The sequence below is a fragment of the Aythya ferina genome, assembly GCF_964211825.1.
Source record: "Aythya ferina genome assembly, chromosome: 2".
Lineage (NCBI taxonomy): Eukaryota > Metazoa > Chordata > Aves > Anseriformes > Anatidae > Aythya > Aythya ferina.
Window position 1 is genome coordinate 9,530,560 of NC_140297.1, and position 13,839 is coordinate 9,544,398.

Genomic DNA, 13,839 nt, shown 5'->3' on the forward strand with positions numbered 1-13,839 from the left:
CTTCAACCCAGCCATCTGAAAGTTCATATGTTAAGAAGCTCTTCTCACTGCGGACTGGCTCTGAAATACATTTGAAGATAAAAGGCTTTTTTTTAATTATTGTTGGCATTGCTTAGGGGAAGAGGCAGCCACAGCGCTGTCATCATCTGGAAACTTTATTTCTTTTTTCTATTTCCATATATAGCAGCCAACATCATGGTCTCCGAGCGATACTCAGATATTCACAAATGTGTTACTACAGAAAAAGAAATACTGAGGTGGGAGTATCTCTGCTTTACAAATGGGAAAGTGAGGCAAAGAGTGAAGGACTGATATGACTAAGTCCTTGTGGCTTAGAAGACTTCTTTTGTCATCAAAAAGATCTCAGCACTTGAGCAATACTACTGAGCGTGGACTGGTGCATCTCATCTTAAAGTCAATATTGATGAGTCACAACACTGATGGCAAAGGGAACCCAGGACAAGCAGCTCAGATGTCAATGGCCACGCTGTCACTATCTAGCGAGGTGAACTGAACCACAGACCCAGAAAAAAACTGAGGTTGGAAGGTACCTGTGGGGTTAATTCAACCCCCCTGCTCAAAGCAGGGGCAACGGATTGCTCAACACCTTGGGCAGTGAAGGTCTGGATGTCAGCAAGGATGGAGGGGTCACAAGGTGTCTGGGTCCCGTTCCAGTGATTGACCACCCCTACCAGAAAAATTGCTTCCTAATAGCTAGTGAGAATTTCCCTCCTTGCAAGCCTTGTCCTCAAGCTGTGCAAAACTCCCTGAGGAGTCTGGCTCCACCTTCCCTACCCCCTGCCATTATTTAGAGTTAATATATTTATTTACAAAGAGCAGTAAGGTCTTTCCTTCAGCTCAAGGCTGAACAAACCCAACTCTTTCCGCCTCTCGTTGTATCTTATGGTCCAGCCCCTCATCATCCTGTTGCTCCTCCGACACGTTTGCTCCTGTATTTCAATGTCTTCCTTGCACTGAGGAGTCCTGAATATAGCAGGAATTACTCAGCAGCCTCTGGCTCTTTTCTCAAAACACTTGTTTGACACTAAGAATAATCCCAAACAATTTTATTGCTCATTTGTCAGTTAGGTCTCAAAGTCTGCTTAGAAGTGCCCAAGCGTCACAGCTCCTCCTTCTTGGATGAGTGTTGTGTGGCATGTCTTAGTCATGAGGAGGGTGAGTTCATCCTGGCTAACACGAACCCTGCACATGGTAAGCACCTACTCCCATCTCAGCCGGGCAGTCAATGAACACTCCTACCCAGCAAGGGATCAGCTGAACCCAGTCTAAGGAAGGAGGTTGGAAGAGGACAGGAGTGCCTCTGTTGAGAGGTTGAGATGAAGAGGTTAGACTAGAAGCCTAATACTCAGACAGAAAAAAAATCGATCACACTGATCTCACTCAATGAAATATTTGTGTAGGTAAAAGTAAAAGCCAGGAACTTTATTCTAAGGCAGCGTAAACTCAACCTCTGGTAAGCTAAATTTATGGATCACAATGGTGCAAAATCTAAGTTTATAAAGGAACCTATACACCTCGTTTAGGACTGAGCTAATACACCCATGCAGAAAATTAATCTGAATAACTTGAATGATGCACAAAGCTAAGTCAGAAGAATATTCTAGAACTGCAGAGGGCAGCTGTACTAAATTGTTCAGAATCATTTAAAATATCAAAACACTATTGTTTCCTCTTAGTTATCTTAATTGGTTTCTCTTTTCTTTTCTCCCTTGTTTTCTCCTAATTATTGTCTAAAAGATTGTAATTTATGCCCTTTGAATAATTTTTGGATGAGTCTTCACAATATGACCTTATCAGCTACCTTCAATTTCTATGTTTCCAGCAGGTTCTGAAGTTCACTTCCACCTCATAATTATCTCATCATCTTCTGACTTAGCATGATGTTGGCTTATGTTTTCTTACTTGGTTTTCACTCTTACAAGAGCCTGTACCCTGAGCAACCCATCTGAGTGTTTGTTCATACTTAACGAACATAGGTTAGGTTGTACTGAGATCTTCTTTTTTAGACATATAAAACCATAAAAAATCATTGGTGCTTTATTTGTCATGAAGGACCTCTTGAAATTCTTCTTCTGGAACACTTTGCAAGAAAATGCTTCCATATATACATACACATACAAATATCCATATATATATGCACATATAAATGTGTATCACAAAGAAATTCAGGTAAGCTAAACCAAAGAAATAATCTGGTCTGGTTTTCCTCAAACCACAAGAAAGATTTGACTTTGATAAGGCTCTTGTTTACACGGGCACCAAGGGAGGGTGAAAGTACTCCAACCAATTTAAATAGGAAATGAAGTGGAACATGTTTTAACAACAGTTAGAGATGTACTGGCCCATAGCACACATGTTTCTGTCAGCATAAAATCAGCGTGTTGGAATTTGCTTAGAACGGCAATTTTTATAATGCTTATATATAGGGAAAGCTTCCAGGTACATTAAAGGTGAGCCAAAGATAACAAAGGTAAGTATGAAGTTATATTTCTGCTCACTTGATGGTAATTATTCTTGGTAATTGGGCTTTCAAAGACATTTAAGGATCACGGACACTCCATTCCTATTAAAATAAATTGATACTTAAGTTTTTAGGCAGACTTGGGAAAGACCATCCTAATCTTTACTTTATTATTTAGCCGAATATCTTTGCAGTGCTAGTATTGGAATTAAGTATGTTTACAATTTTTAAATCCAGAAAACAAACTAGGATTTATGGTTAACTAACACTTGCCAAGTAACATAATAACAGCTCTCAATTATAGCTATAAAACTATAATAAGCCCTTATCCCTACACTCCTTAGAAGGCTGGATACCTAAAATAAATTATCTTGTTCAATCAAAGGCTGTGAATCAAATGTAGGAAGCTCTGGGGGGAAATTTTGTTATGTATATCTTATAACAGAGCTGAGACCATAGGGTAATAACTTTTTATTTATTTATTTTTTTCATTTTAGAAACGACGGATGTAAGGTTCCTTATTATCTTCAGCTAGACATTCCTGTAAAGGAATAAGGTGTCAGCGTTATGAAAGATACCAATGCTTTGATTGTTTTAGAGCCTTGGGAGCATGAACTGCAGACAACCTAGAGATATTCAGGGATTTCTAATGGAAACCCCCAAATCTTGAATCAAGCCAACGAGACATTAAATGCTCACCCCGGACTGGAATCCAAATGGATCATTGTAGTTCACCGGTCTGATTAGTTTTGTAGTACAGGATGGATCCGGTCCATTTTTCAAAACTGGGCTAAAGCCTTGAACAATTGTTTTGGTAATGTAGATGAGGTTTTAGGTCTTAATAGTTCCTACAATTACTGCTGAATCTGGCCTTGGCTCAGGAATAAACTCCTTGTATCGAAAAGATTTACTACCCTAACTATATCTGTATCTCAATTTAATGAAAATGTTAAGGATAATTTGATGGTCTCTTGCCAGTGTAATTTTAAATAAAATGTCTTCATTCCTTGGCAGTGTCTGTTGGCACTCAGGTTTAACTAAAGGAAGTGCTTAAGTGAAGTGCTTTTTACCTTACAGTCCTGCCAGTATCTTCTCTGATAGAATAGATTTAATTTTCAGTGTTTTACCCAGAGTAAATAAATTAAAAAATAAAATAAAATTACATCCCACCATCAGTCCTTATGAGTAGCAAACCTTATTAAAGCATTTCTAGAAATCAGATATTGGCCTATCAAAACATTTGGACTAATCTCAAGACTCATCTCTTGTAAATTAAAGAATTTTTAACTTATTTACTCTTCATTTATTATGCACTCTTGTAAAAATATTTCTGCATTTTGGAATGTTTCTGCATCTTGGAAAGAAATATAGCACATAACTAGGTGCTGTCAGTGCATCTTAGATTTTCATCTGAGTTCACCAAGTCAGCATAAAAGTTTAGGACACTTTATTATAATTGCACAGGGAATGGAAAGTAATGGTAAGATGGTGACAGTTTGGCCATCATATCCCACAATGCTGAGCAACTGCCAAATATACTCTTGATTGCTTACCCTGTCTAAATAAGGATTATACCAACAGGAATAAATACACGGAATGGAGCCAGAAGGACAATGCATCAGAAGTTAAATTGTTTGGGGATTAGTCTGACTGTAAAAAACTATTGTAGATGAAAAATGGTGCTCATTCAAAAGGTACAAACAGCGTGTATAACATTTGGTTTTTAATACTACTTTTTTTTTTTTAATAAGTGAAGAGTTTATAAAAACTATAAAATCTCTCCCTGACAGAGACAGAGTGTGCCTCTACTTACAGTAAGTTACCAGTAGCTCCGTAATTTTAAAAGTTCATGTCACCTCAGTAATGCTATCCTTAGCACCCAGCAAACCATAAACTGAAGATCTTCATAGCTGTTGGGAAGGAGTTCTCTTTTCTTTTCATTATTGCTGCCCATTAAATCTTAATTCCTGGTTTTCTTCTGCTCAGTATCAAGGTGTCAACAAACTACTTTTAGAAGATGGCTTTGCTCCAAGTCATGCACAGTGAAAAAGGAAAAAGAAGACCAGGGAGCACAGGAAGCTATGATCTTAGAATAGTTAGATATGTAGCACGAAATTTTTCCTGTCCTATTTCCAGGCCCATGATTCTCTCCAGCCCATGGGAGAATCTATAAACAAATTTCACTCTGATGTGGACTCAATTACACTTTGCCCTTATTGTCTACAAATGTGACCATCTTGTGTGTGTTGCTGTTTTCGTTTCTATGCCACGCACTTAAAAGAAAAATAAATTATTTTCATAGCCTCTGAAAACTTACCCTCACTCCATGCCAATGACAGAACTAATCTTACTTCTGCTCAGGCACAGAGTTCTTCAATGTCTCTCTCTCTGTCCCCCATTTGCAAACAAAAAGCAATACAGACTACCAAACCTACATGACATCCCAGAGGAGATATGAAACATGCTGAGATTGGGTCACTGTATGTATGTTATGATGTGGATTTTAATTGCAAAACTACAGAAGATTTCTGCCTAGAGAACATCCACCCTCCAGGGACATACAGGACATGGGAGCTATGGAAATGCTCCTGTTCATTCAGCTGTTACCGAGCAGTGGTTAACTTCAGCCACAGCAAGGATGGTAGCACATGGCGCAATCCTATTTTTATCATTGCAATAAACTCAGTGGTGCAAGTTTAGAAAACTGCCATGCAGTTCAGACATCACAGAAGCATGTTGGGTAACCTTAATTAAACGTCTCATCAGCTGGATTGTGTGCGATAAGCAGTGTCCTTATCTGTGCTGCTATATGCCTCTGTGGAAATAAAGGTAATGAATGTTTTTGCTGTTATTAACTTACACTTTGCTTCAAGCTGATAGCAAAAGTAAACAAAAATATTTCACTTTTGGTATGGTCCTTTGGCATCCCAGCTCCAACAAAGTAGTGCTTAGATGTCCAAGTGTGAGATTCACAGTTCATATGGTTTCTTGTCAAAACTATGTTTCTGTCATATGTATTGCAAATTTACTAATAGTTTAGGTAAAACTCTTTGGAAAAAAAATAGGGAAAAGAGGGGCCCTGTTTTGGTCACTACTCCTGAAGAAACATATCAGCCTGGATGGAGTCATAGCAACAGTATCAAAACTAGTCGGTATATTGGGTATATGGACAAATGGTAAAAAATGCAAAGTGATTTTTTTAGTCAAGAAAAAAAAGACTGTGGGAGAATAACTAATAATCTTCATATATATATGAATATATATACTATACATATGTATATGCATGTATATGTAGCTGCCATAAAAATGAAGTGTGTCAGATGTTACATGTGTTCAGTGCAGGCAGGGTAGAAAAAATCATTTAGCAGGCAGCAACACATATATAAACTGGATGCTAAAAGAAAATATATTACTGTTGTAAGAAGCTAGGCATATTGTTGAACTTGCATTGGTTTACCCAAATGATATTCAATACATGTGTGTCAAAGGTGTTCTAGAGCAATATATAGAGATATATGTATTTAGAGAAATTTTGTATGTACATATATACTTACAGATACTGATTCTTTTCTTAGAACATGGTGAGGGAGGTAAGTCCTACAACAATGAAAAAAAAAAAAAAAAGAATTTTCTTGTGAATTGAACACTTGTCATCTGTGATTCTCACATATCCAGATGGAATAGCCTTACATACCTGATATCAAATAAGGGTAGAAAAGATTGATATTGGCTTAGGGTAGTGAAGAAATTTTTGAGTGTTGAATTGAAAGGAAAAAAGTGGAAGTTCAAAATTGATTCTTTTTAACGGTTTGCAGTCTGGTGAACAACTGGTTTTCTGCATTCCAGTTGTAGCTGGCAGCAATGTGAGTATATGCTGGCAAAGGGCAAAAGAAACAATCAAAGGGCAGAGAACTGTGATTAGGAGAAAACAAAAAGCCTCCTGGAATGTGCAATGTGAAAGGAGATGAGAAAGATGAGAAACTGCATATGGAGCTAACTTCATTGCAGCAGGGGAGGCAGGTGGGAGTTAACACAGGCATCCATACAAGAGCAGTATTCCCTGATCCTTAGGCATATGTTTATCAGGGCTCTGAATGCACTAATAGGACTTAATTGTCCTGACCAGCTTCAGGGGAACCCCCACTCACTCATCAGTCCAGGAATAGCTCAGAGGAGAGCTGTTTCCATTCCTGTCTCTTGGATGAATCTTGGACATACCTTCCATCTCCTGCTGCTTGTGGCTGGACACTCTGGGCTCATCCCTCACCATGTCTGGAGCTCTGTAACCATTGCTGGGCTCTGGCCACTATGTTTGAATCTTGTGGGGTTGTGTCCTGGTTGGGGAGGGCACAGCCCTACCTTGGGTCACCCCCTGTGCCCACTCGTCTTCCATCATGGAGAAACTCCGCTCTTGTTGCTACCTGAGAATATCAAACCAGCCACCACTCTGACTTCTTGACTACATGACAGTGAGTTTTTTGAATCTTGTATGTCTTCTCCCCTGTGATACAAATGCATATTTTGTATATTTTGTACTAAAAATGAAGAGAAAACACATTTACAGTTTCTTCTATGCTTCCATGAATTCACTGTATTCAAAATACAAACATTCAGTTTATTCTGTTATGTAAGTTATCTTCATTTAATAAAATTATACCTACAGTGGCCTCTAGGGGCACATGCAAATCACTAAGATGTCTCAAAGATTCATCAGTCAGGCCCATGTCATTCACCGATCATCTCTTCAGCAGGGAACAGCCTAGGTCAGGGGAGGATCTTGTGTCTTTCTGACACTGCGACAGACTCCTGCCAAACGTGTATTGGCCCTGTATGAAGACCTGCTTTATAGAAACCCTGCTCTGTGTTTGCAGTTTCACATTTGTTTCGCTTCTGACAGGAGGTAATCCCTAAATTGGCTTTGCTACAGATAATACTTTGGCATGAACTTATGACTTTCCAGTTTGCTTCTGCACTAATGAAAATCAGTGAATTAACTGCTACAGACACCTAGATTATTTCTCTGGTTTTCTGTATGAGACTTACCAAATTTACTGGGGCTGAAGTCCACTTGAAAAGAATGCTGTCAGCCATGGAAAAAAATCTTTCTATCCCTCCAGTGTAGAGTACTCCGTTTTCTTGGAGCCAAACTGTACACCAATGGTGTGATATTACATCAGAAATGCAACGTGTTGAAATTGTGAACCAACACTGGACGTGGTATTTCACAATGCCCTAAACCTCACCTTCATCCGTAAACAGTACTTATAGGACTTATAGTACTTATAGCTTGCTCATACTGAAACTATGTTATCTCAGGAGATGCAGGACTAATAGTCAGCCTTGCCAAGCACTTTTCCCTTATAAAAAAATGTAATAATAAAATATTAAAATCTAGATGCTTCTGAATCATATAACTTCAAAGAAATTTCAACAAACATTCCACTTGTCACTCAGCTTGGGAATAGACATGACACTGTATTTTCGGCACCAACCAGCTCCCACATGCACCGTCTTCTGCCACCTGCTTCTTGTGATACGGTGGTGTGAGAATTCATGAGTACGGGCCCAACCACATCTCCACCAAAGGAAACGAAAGCTGGATTTGAGCACACATCTTTATTTGAGCACATATATTTATTTAGCACCTCATAGCCGCAGTGTGAATAAATGCTTTTGGTTACAGCTTTAAGCCATGTCACCTCTGTGGCTGAAATGACGCAGTCGGAGTGTTGAAAAACAGTGATCGGGCTAAGAAATGTAAGATTACAGAGCCTCAGGTGCAGTTTCACCCTTCAGCTCTGCTGATGCCACTTTACAGCCGTTTTCTCTTCCCATTCCTTGCAGTGTGACCCCACAGGGGTGCTCCTCAGGTGGGTTTGAGCGCCGGTACAGCGTTCACAACCCCACCTCACGGGCTAACGACTACCATACCCCACAGAAACAAATAAACATTCACACTACAAACAAAACATCGATCTTTTAGCCCCCATCCCACGCCCAGTGTAGCCTTTAACCGCGGCGCAGGCCCCGGGCAGCCGGCTGAGGCGCGGCTGAAGCGCGGCCGCGGCGGGGCTGAGGGGCGGCGCGCGCGGCCCCGCGGCGGGAGCGCGCCTGTGAGGCTGCGGGCGGCCGCCATCTTGTCTCCACAGCCGGCTGCTCCCCCAGTGCAAGTGAAGCAGCCCCGCCAGCCCCCTCCTCCTCCTCCTCCGCTCCCTCCTCCTCCTCCTCCTTCTCCTCCTCATCCCTCCCACTCCACCCAGCCGTAGCCGCCGGTCAGAAAGGGGGGCGAGCGGGGAAACGAAGGCCGCGGGGCGGGGAAGGGAAGGAAGGGAGGGAGGGAGGTTGGGGGGGGGGGAACCGGGGAGCCGTGAGGGGGGCGGGCGGGCTGTGGGGTGCCCGGCCCTCCCCGGGGGCTCGGCCCTTTTTGGGGGGCCTGTCCCTGCCTGGGGGGGTTTGTGCCAGCCCGGGGGGTTGTCCCTTTTTGGGGACTTGTCCCTCCCTGGGGCCGGCAGCCCCTCGGCTCGCCCCCGGTGCCCCCTTGGCGGTGTCAGCTCGGGGGGGGGGCCGGGCTGCGCTCTCGATGGGATAAGCTGTAAACATGTTCAGCTTTGAAGGGGATTTCAAAACAAGGCCCAAGGTGTCCCTCGGAGGAGCGAGTAGGAAGGTAAGAGACGCCGCCTGTCTGTCTCCGTGTTTATGTCTGTGCCTCGGTTTTTCTCGCCCCCCTTTCGGCGTTACCGGGATTTATTTATTTTATTTATTTATTTATTTTTTCCTACCGCTGGGCCTTCAAAAAATGGGAGCAGCTATGACTAAGGCTTCCCAGGGAGGAGAAAGCCTCCTCTCCCCACGATGCGTTGATCTTCTGTCTCCTCGCCTCTATTTATCTGTCACCATTCTTGCCAAAATCAGGCCCCACGCAGGCTGGGACCTGGGGGACGAGGAAATGTCTCCTGAGGTCGCCCCCTCTCCAAGCCAGCTTCTTTGGCTGGGGGACACCTCCGAGCAGCTCCCCTCGCCGGAGGGCTCCTGAGGTGAGCAGGGGAAAGACCCAGAGACCCCTGAAGCATCCCTACGAGGGGAATTTCCTGGGCCTGACCCCCAGGTTGCTGGTGGGGAATGGCCTCACCCGGCCCTACAGCAACGCGTATCATTGGGGGGCTTCAAACCCACCGAGGGCAGGTTGGCAGGTCACACACACAGCTCTAGTTTTTCTCCTCCAAGTTTACGTTCAGGCAGCTTGTGAGCAGCGGTTAATTGCCCGCTCTAGCAGGCTGTTGAATCTCCTGGCGTTTATTGATGGAAGCGGTTCTTTTAGGTCTTGTTGGAGTGAAATGGTTTATTTAGGTCTTGCTGATTGGACGGGGTAGTCAGACGCTTAGCCAAGCACAGGAGAGCATGAGGAGCAAGAGAAAGGGCAGAGTGTTTTCAGAAGTGGCCTGATTCGTAAGGGACACTTCAGTGCACTGCTAAAACACTGCTTCCTCATGTTATTCAACGTTATTGCGTGTAAAGCCAATTGCTATTTTCATTCTTACCTTTGAATCTTAACAGGAATAAAAGTACATCTCAGGTTGTTGTTATTGTACACTGTAAGCAAGTTCAGTTCTCTGAAACTTTTAAGGTTTGTCAGTAAGTTTGGAAGGTAACCAAAATACTTCAGTGTTTGATGTTAAAATGACAGTAAACTTTCCTTTTCGGTGTCTTTTACGTATTTTATTAAATAAAGGGTGTAACAGGGCTGCATTTAAACCACCTAACTTTTCGTCTGAATCATATGCTTATACTAAGATGCTTGTGTTCATAAGACTGCATACAGTGGCATTACATGGGTCGAAAATATAAATATTGTACAGTTGAAGTAGGAATTGGCAGAACAAGTCCTGGTCCTTGACAATATGCTTTAGGTATTGTAACTTTTGGCATCAACTTGCTAACAGTGGTACTTACAGAACACGTTTCCTTCTCTAGAAGTAAACAACAGACTCAAATCTTCTGTTACACTTACTAAGACCTTAATGAAAATTCAGCAGAATTTTCTGTGGTTATACATTTTTAATGATACGGGACCAATTTATTAACCTTATGCAGGTATAAATTTAGCAGCACAAATGTTGTGAGATAAAGGAAGTTGAGACTGATGCACAGGGCTTCACTCTAGCCAATTCAAAGATAATATTTCACGATCAGATTTGTACTGACTGGCCCACAGATTTCAGGATTTCCCATTGCTCCACTGAAGTGCTTGTGCTGTATCAATGCAAATAAGTTAGTCACAGTTCTGGCCATTCTGATTATGGACATCGTAAAAAGCCCTTGGAATAGTTGCTAATTCTCAGAAAATCTGCAATACTTGGGATTTCAAAACACAGTTTACCTCAACTTTTATGTAAACGCAGTACCACAGAGTTTGGTGTGGTAGGTGTTTGTGTGGGTTTCGAGACTTCTCACCATCTCTTGTCACAGGCTTCTTGTGATTGTGTTTCGTACTCATTAGGCTTCAGTTTTACTGGAGGCTGAATTGTGAAATGTTTCTTTTCAGCATTTTGTATGCATGAATTAAGAAACTTCTTTTTTAAACTTTCCCATTCTCCTCTCACCTCCCCAGGTGGTATCTTTTTACAAAGCTACAGTGCTTGGTTGAAGCTCCACTCTTCCGCGACGCTCCATTAGTTAGCTGCATGCTGCATACTGCCTGTTTTGATTCCTTTGGTGGAATAAAACGACTCAAAAATAACATTGGAATCTGTTTGCAGGCTGCTTAATGCTAGGAATTGTCTTCTGCCTGATGCGGGAAAGTTTCCCAAATTTTGTTGTACCTGTACAGCTACGTAAGTGACACCTGCTTGGTATAAAAGCGGAGACTCCAGTTTGAGCAGCCAGTCAGCGCTCACTGTGCTAGCGAGGTCATCCTGAAGTGGCTACGACCACATCATAAACCTTCTGCAAACGTGACCAGTGCAAGAGTGGTTTTGCCAGTGTGACCACAGCCACAAACAAGAACCTTGTCTGTCATGGGTCACACATACTGCTACCCCAAATGACTTTGCTGCTTATGTTTGTAGTGGAGATGTGCCTAGATCTCCTTGGGCCTTCTGACTGTTAACTTTATTTAGTAAGTCCTACCAGGATGGATGCAACTACAGAAATACAGTCCTGTCTAAAACGGGACTTGTCATGGCATTAATTGTGGCAGTTAGAAAACTTACAATCCAAACTGATGTGTTCATAAATTTATAAAGACTTAAGGCAGATTAGAGTTGATAGATGTATGAGTTTGAAAAGAGGAATTTGTTTAGGTTCTCAGACTTGAAAGAGAACCCACTTAACTATACCCAGTGTGTAAAAAAGCAGGCCTTTTAAAAAATGGATGATGAGATGTAATTTAAACATACATTTCATGTTACCGGTAGCTTTCCTAACCGAAGGTACTGAATCTGACGTACCTTCTCACCACTAAGTTTTATGGTATTTTTGAAGGATAAGAGCAGACAGCTTCAGTTTGTGTTTACACTGTGGGCATCTTACGTTCATTGTGGTGGTCTGGATTGTGGATGGTGTAGCACTTAAATCCAGCTGAACTTTTTTTGAAAACAAAACAAAACAAACAAAACCAGTCTTTGTCTAAATTACTAAGTCCTGGATTTCAGAATTAATTTTATCAAAATAACTGTTCCATGGACTGTTCCTTTCAAAATACCGTAGCATTTAAATACGACATTTTAAGTAAGTATAAAAGATAGTAGATGGTAATGTCAGCATTTGGACTGCTCCCTCTGTGTACTTTCACAAATCTGCTGATTCACGTGGATTATTTGCATTAGTTGTGTGTTTGTGTGAGGGTATAGGTACTATTTCTGTGTTTTACTTATTTACAAAGTAGTAAGCTGTTGTTGAAACTATTATTTTTAACTTTGGGGAGTGATTATTGTCACCTTCAAAACATGATTCCCTGCTTTTCGAGGCTCTTGGTAAGTTATTTTCAGGTTTAGTTTTTATTATAACTGGTAAAACCTTCTAAAAATACTTAAGTAAGGTAGCCTCCAAAACACTTGCCTCGTGTTGGGGTTCCATATGCAAACATCTTGATAATTGGTGGATGTTTTGTACAGAACATTTATTGTTGGCCAAGAGGCTGTGGTTGCAGAATTCCTGTGGTGTGGCGGGCAAGAAAATAGATGAATTGAGGAGCTGGTTTGGGTGCAGTTCAGACTGAGCTAGCCCAATTCCCTCACTGTACAGCGGACCAAAACTGATGCTTCTGCACCTGGGTGGTGGTTCCCAGCTCATAGTTCGTTGCCTGTATTGCAAGCAGTGACTGATGTTAGCTCACTGATCTAATCCAATCTAGGCTTTTTTAGGGTGCTATAGGGTGAGCTTTCTGCTGGAGCAGAGAGCTGATGTGATTCGGCCTTCAGGCTGAGGCAGGAGAGGGGTGAGCGTGGCACAGCCCTGGCATCGTTGTCACTGTCCCTTCTGGTGGCTGCTCGTGGGCCTCGCTCATTCTGTCATGAAGGTGGACTCCTGGTGGCATAGTGCAGAAATACCATTAGCCCTTCAGCCTGATTTGGTCAGGTCAGACCTGTTGATCCTTTACTAATTTTGCCAATTATAAGAAAAAATATGAGGCACCAGTCCTTGAGAGCATAATGTGTAGGGGTACCCCCACGGCTGTGCTGGGGTGTACAAGGGGCTCTGTAGTGCTGCAGCATTCATTTAGGTTGTTAAATGAATTAATGACTTCTTGTAAGCCTTTAACAGGAAAAATGGCTAAAATAATATTAAGTCAAATTTACTGTGCCATCTGAAATCTGTAAAAATATGCTTTTATAAATCCCAGCACAGTTTAAAATAAAGTATTTTTAATTACAGTGCAAAATGAGATGGCTTTAGAAATTCCTGGAGAGGAAGACTTTTTAACACAGATGAGTTAACACTGATTAAAGAGAAAGTGAAACCAGTACCAGTGAGTGTCTCCTTGTTTCTTTTGTTTTATATTGTGGAAACACGTGGAAAATTACTAATGAGCCAGTAATGATGACTCTGTAGATGAAGTCCCCTTAATTTTCCTTAACATGGTTGTCTTTGTAACTCGAAGTTCTTTGATTATTAAAGTGTGTTTGTATTTGATTTCAGTAGTTACTGATGCACTTTCTTAAATTAGTAGCATAACATTAAGCATTACATTCCTCAGTGTTCCTTCCCCCACTTCAGCTGAAGTGTCAATAGGAAACTATATAATGTATGCATACTAGATGATTCTTTTTCCTCTCAATAATACTAAGCATCCTCATTTGAAAGGAAGCTACACATGATAGAGCTGTAGTTAGCTGACAGCAGTGATTACACTGTTGTTT

General features: G+C 41.6%; 1 protein-coding gene across 4 annotated transcripts in view; it reads left to right on the forward strand.

The window, feature by feature from the left end:
• The first annotated feature begins 8,865 nt into the window (after nucleotides 1-8,865).
• UBE3C (ubiquitin protein ligase E3C) overlaps nucleotides 8,866-13,839 on the forward strand; it is a 79,493-nt gene continuing 74,519 nt past the window's right edge. For 2 of the 4 annotated variants that reach the window (XM_084509492.1, XM_084509494.1), the window contains exons 1-2: nucleotides 8,866-9,146; nucleotides 13,355-13,448. Coding sequence is in view for 1 of the 4 variants with exons in the window: in XM_084509491.1 (XP_084365617.1) it covers nucleotides 9,081-9,146 (66 nt within the window). In the remaining 3 variants the exon portion in view is untranslated. The remainder of the gene's footprint in view (nucleotides 9,147-13,354; nucleotides 13,449-13,839) is intronic. The other 2 variants (XM_084509493.1, XM_084509491.1) reach the window with 1 other exon arrangement.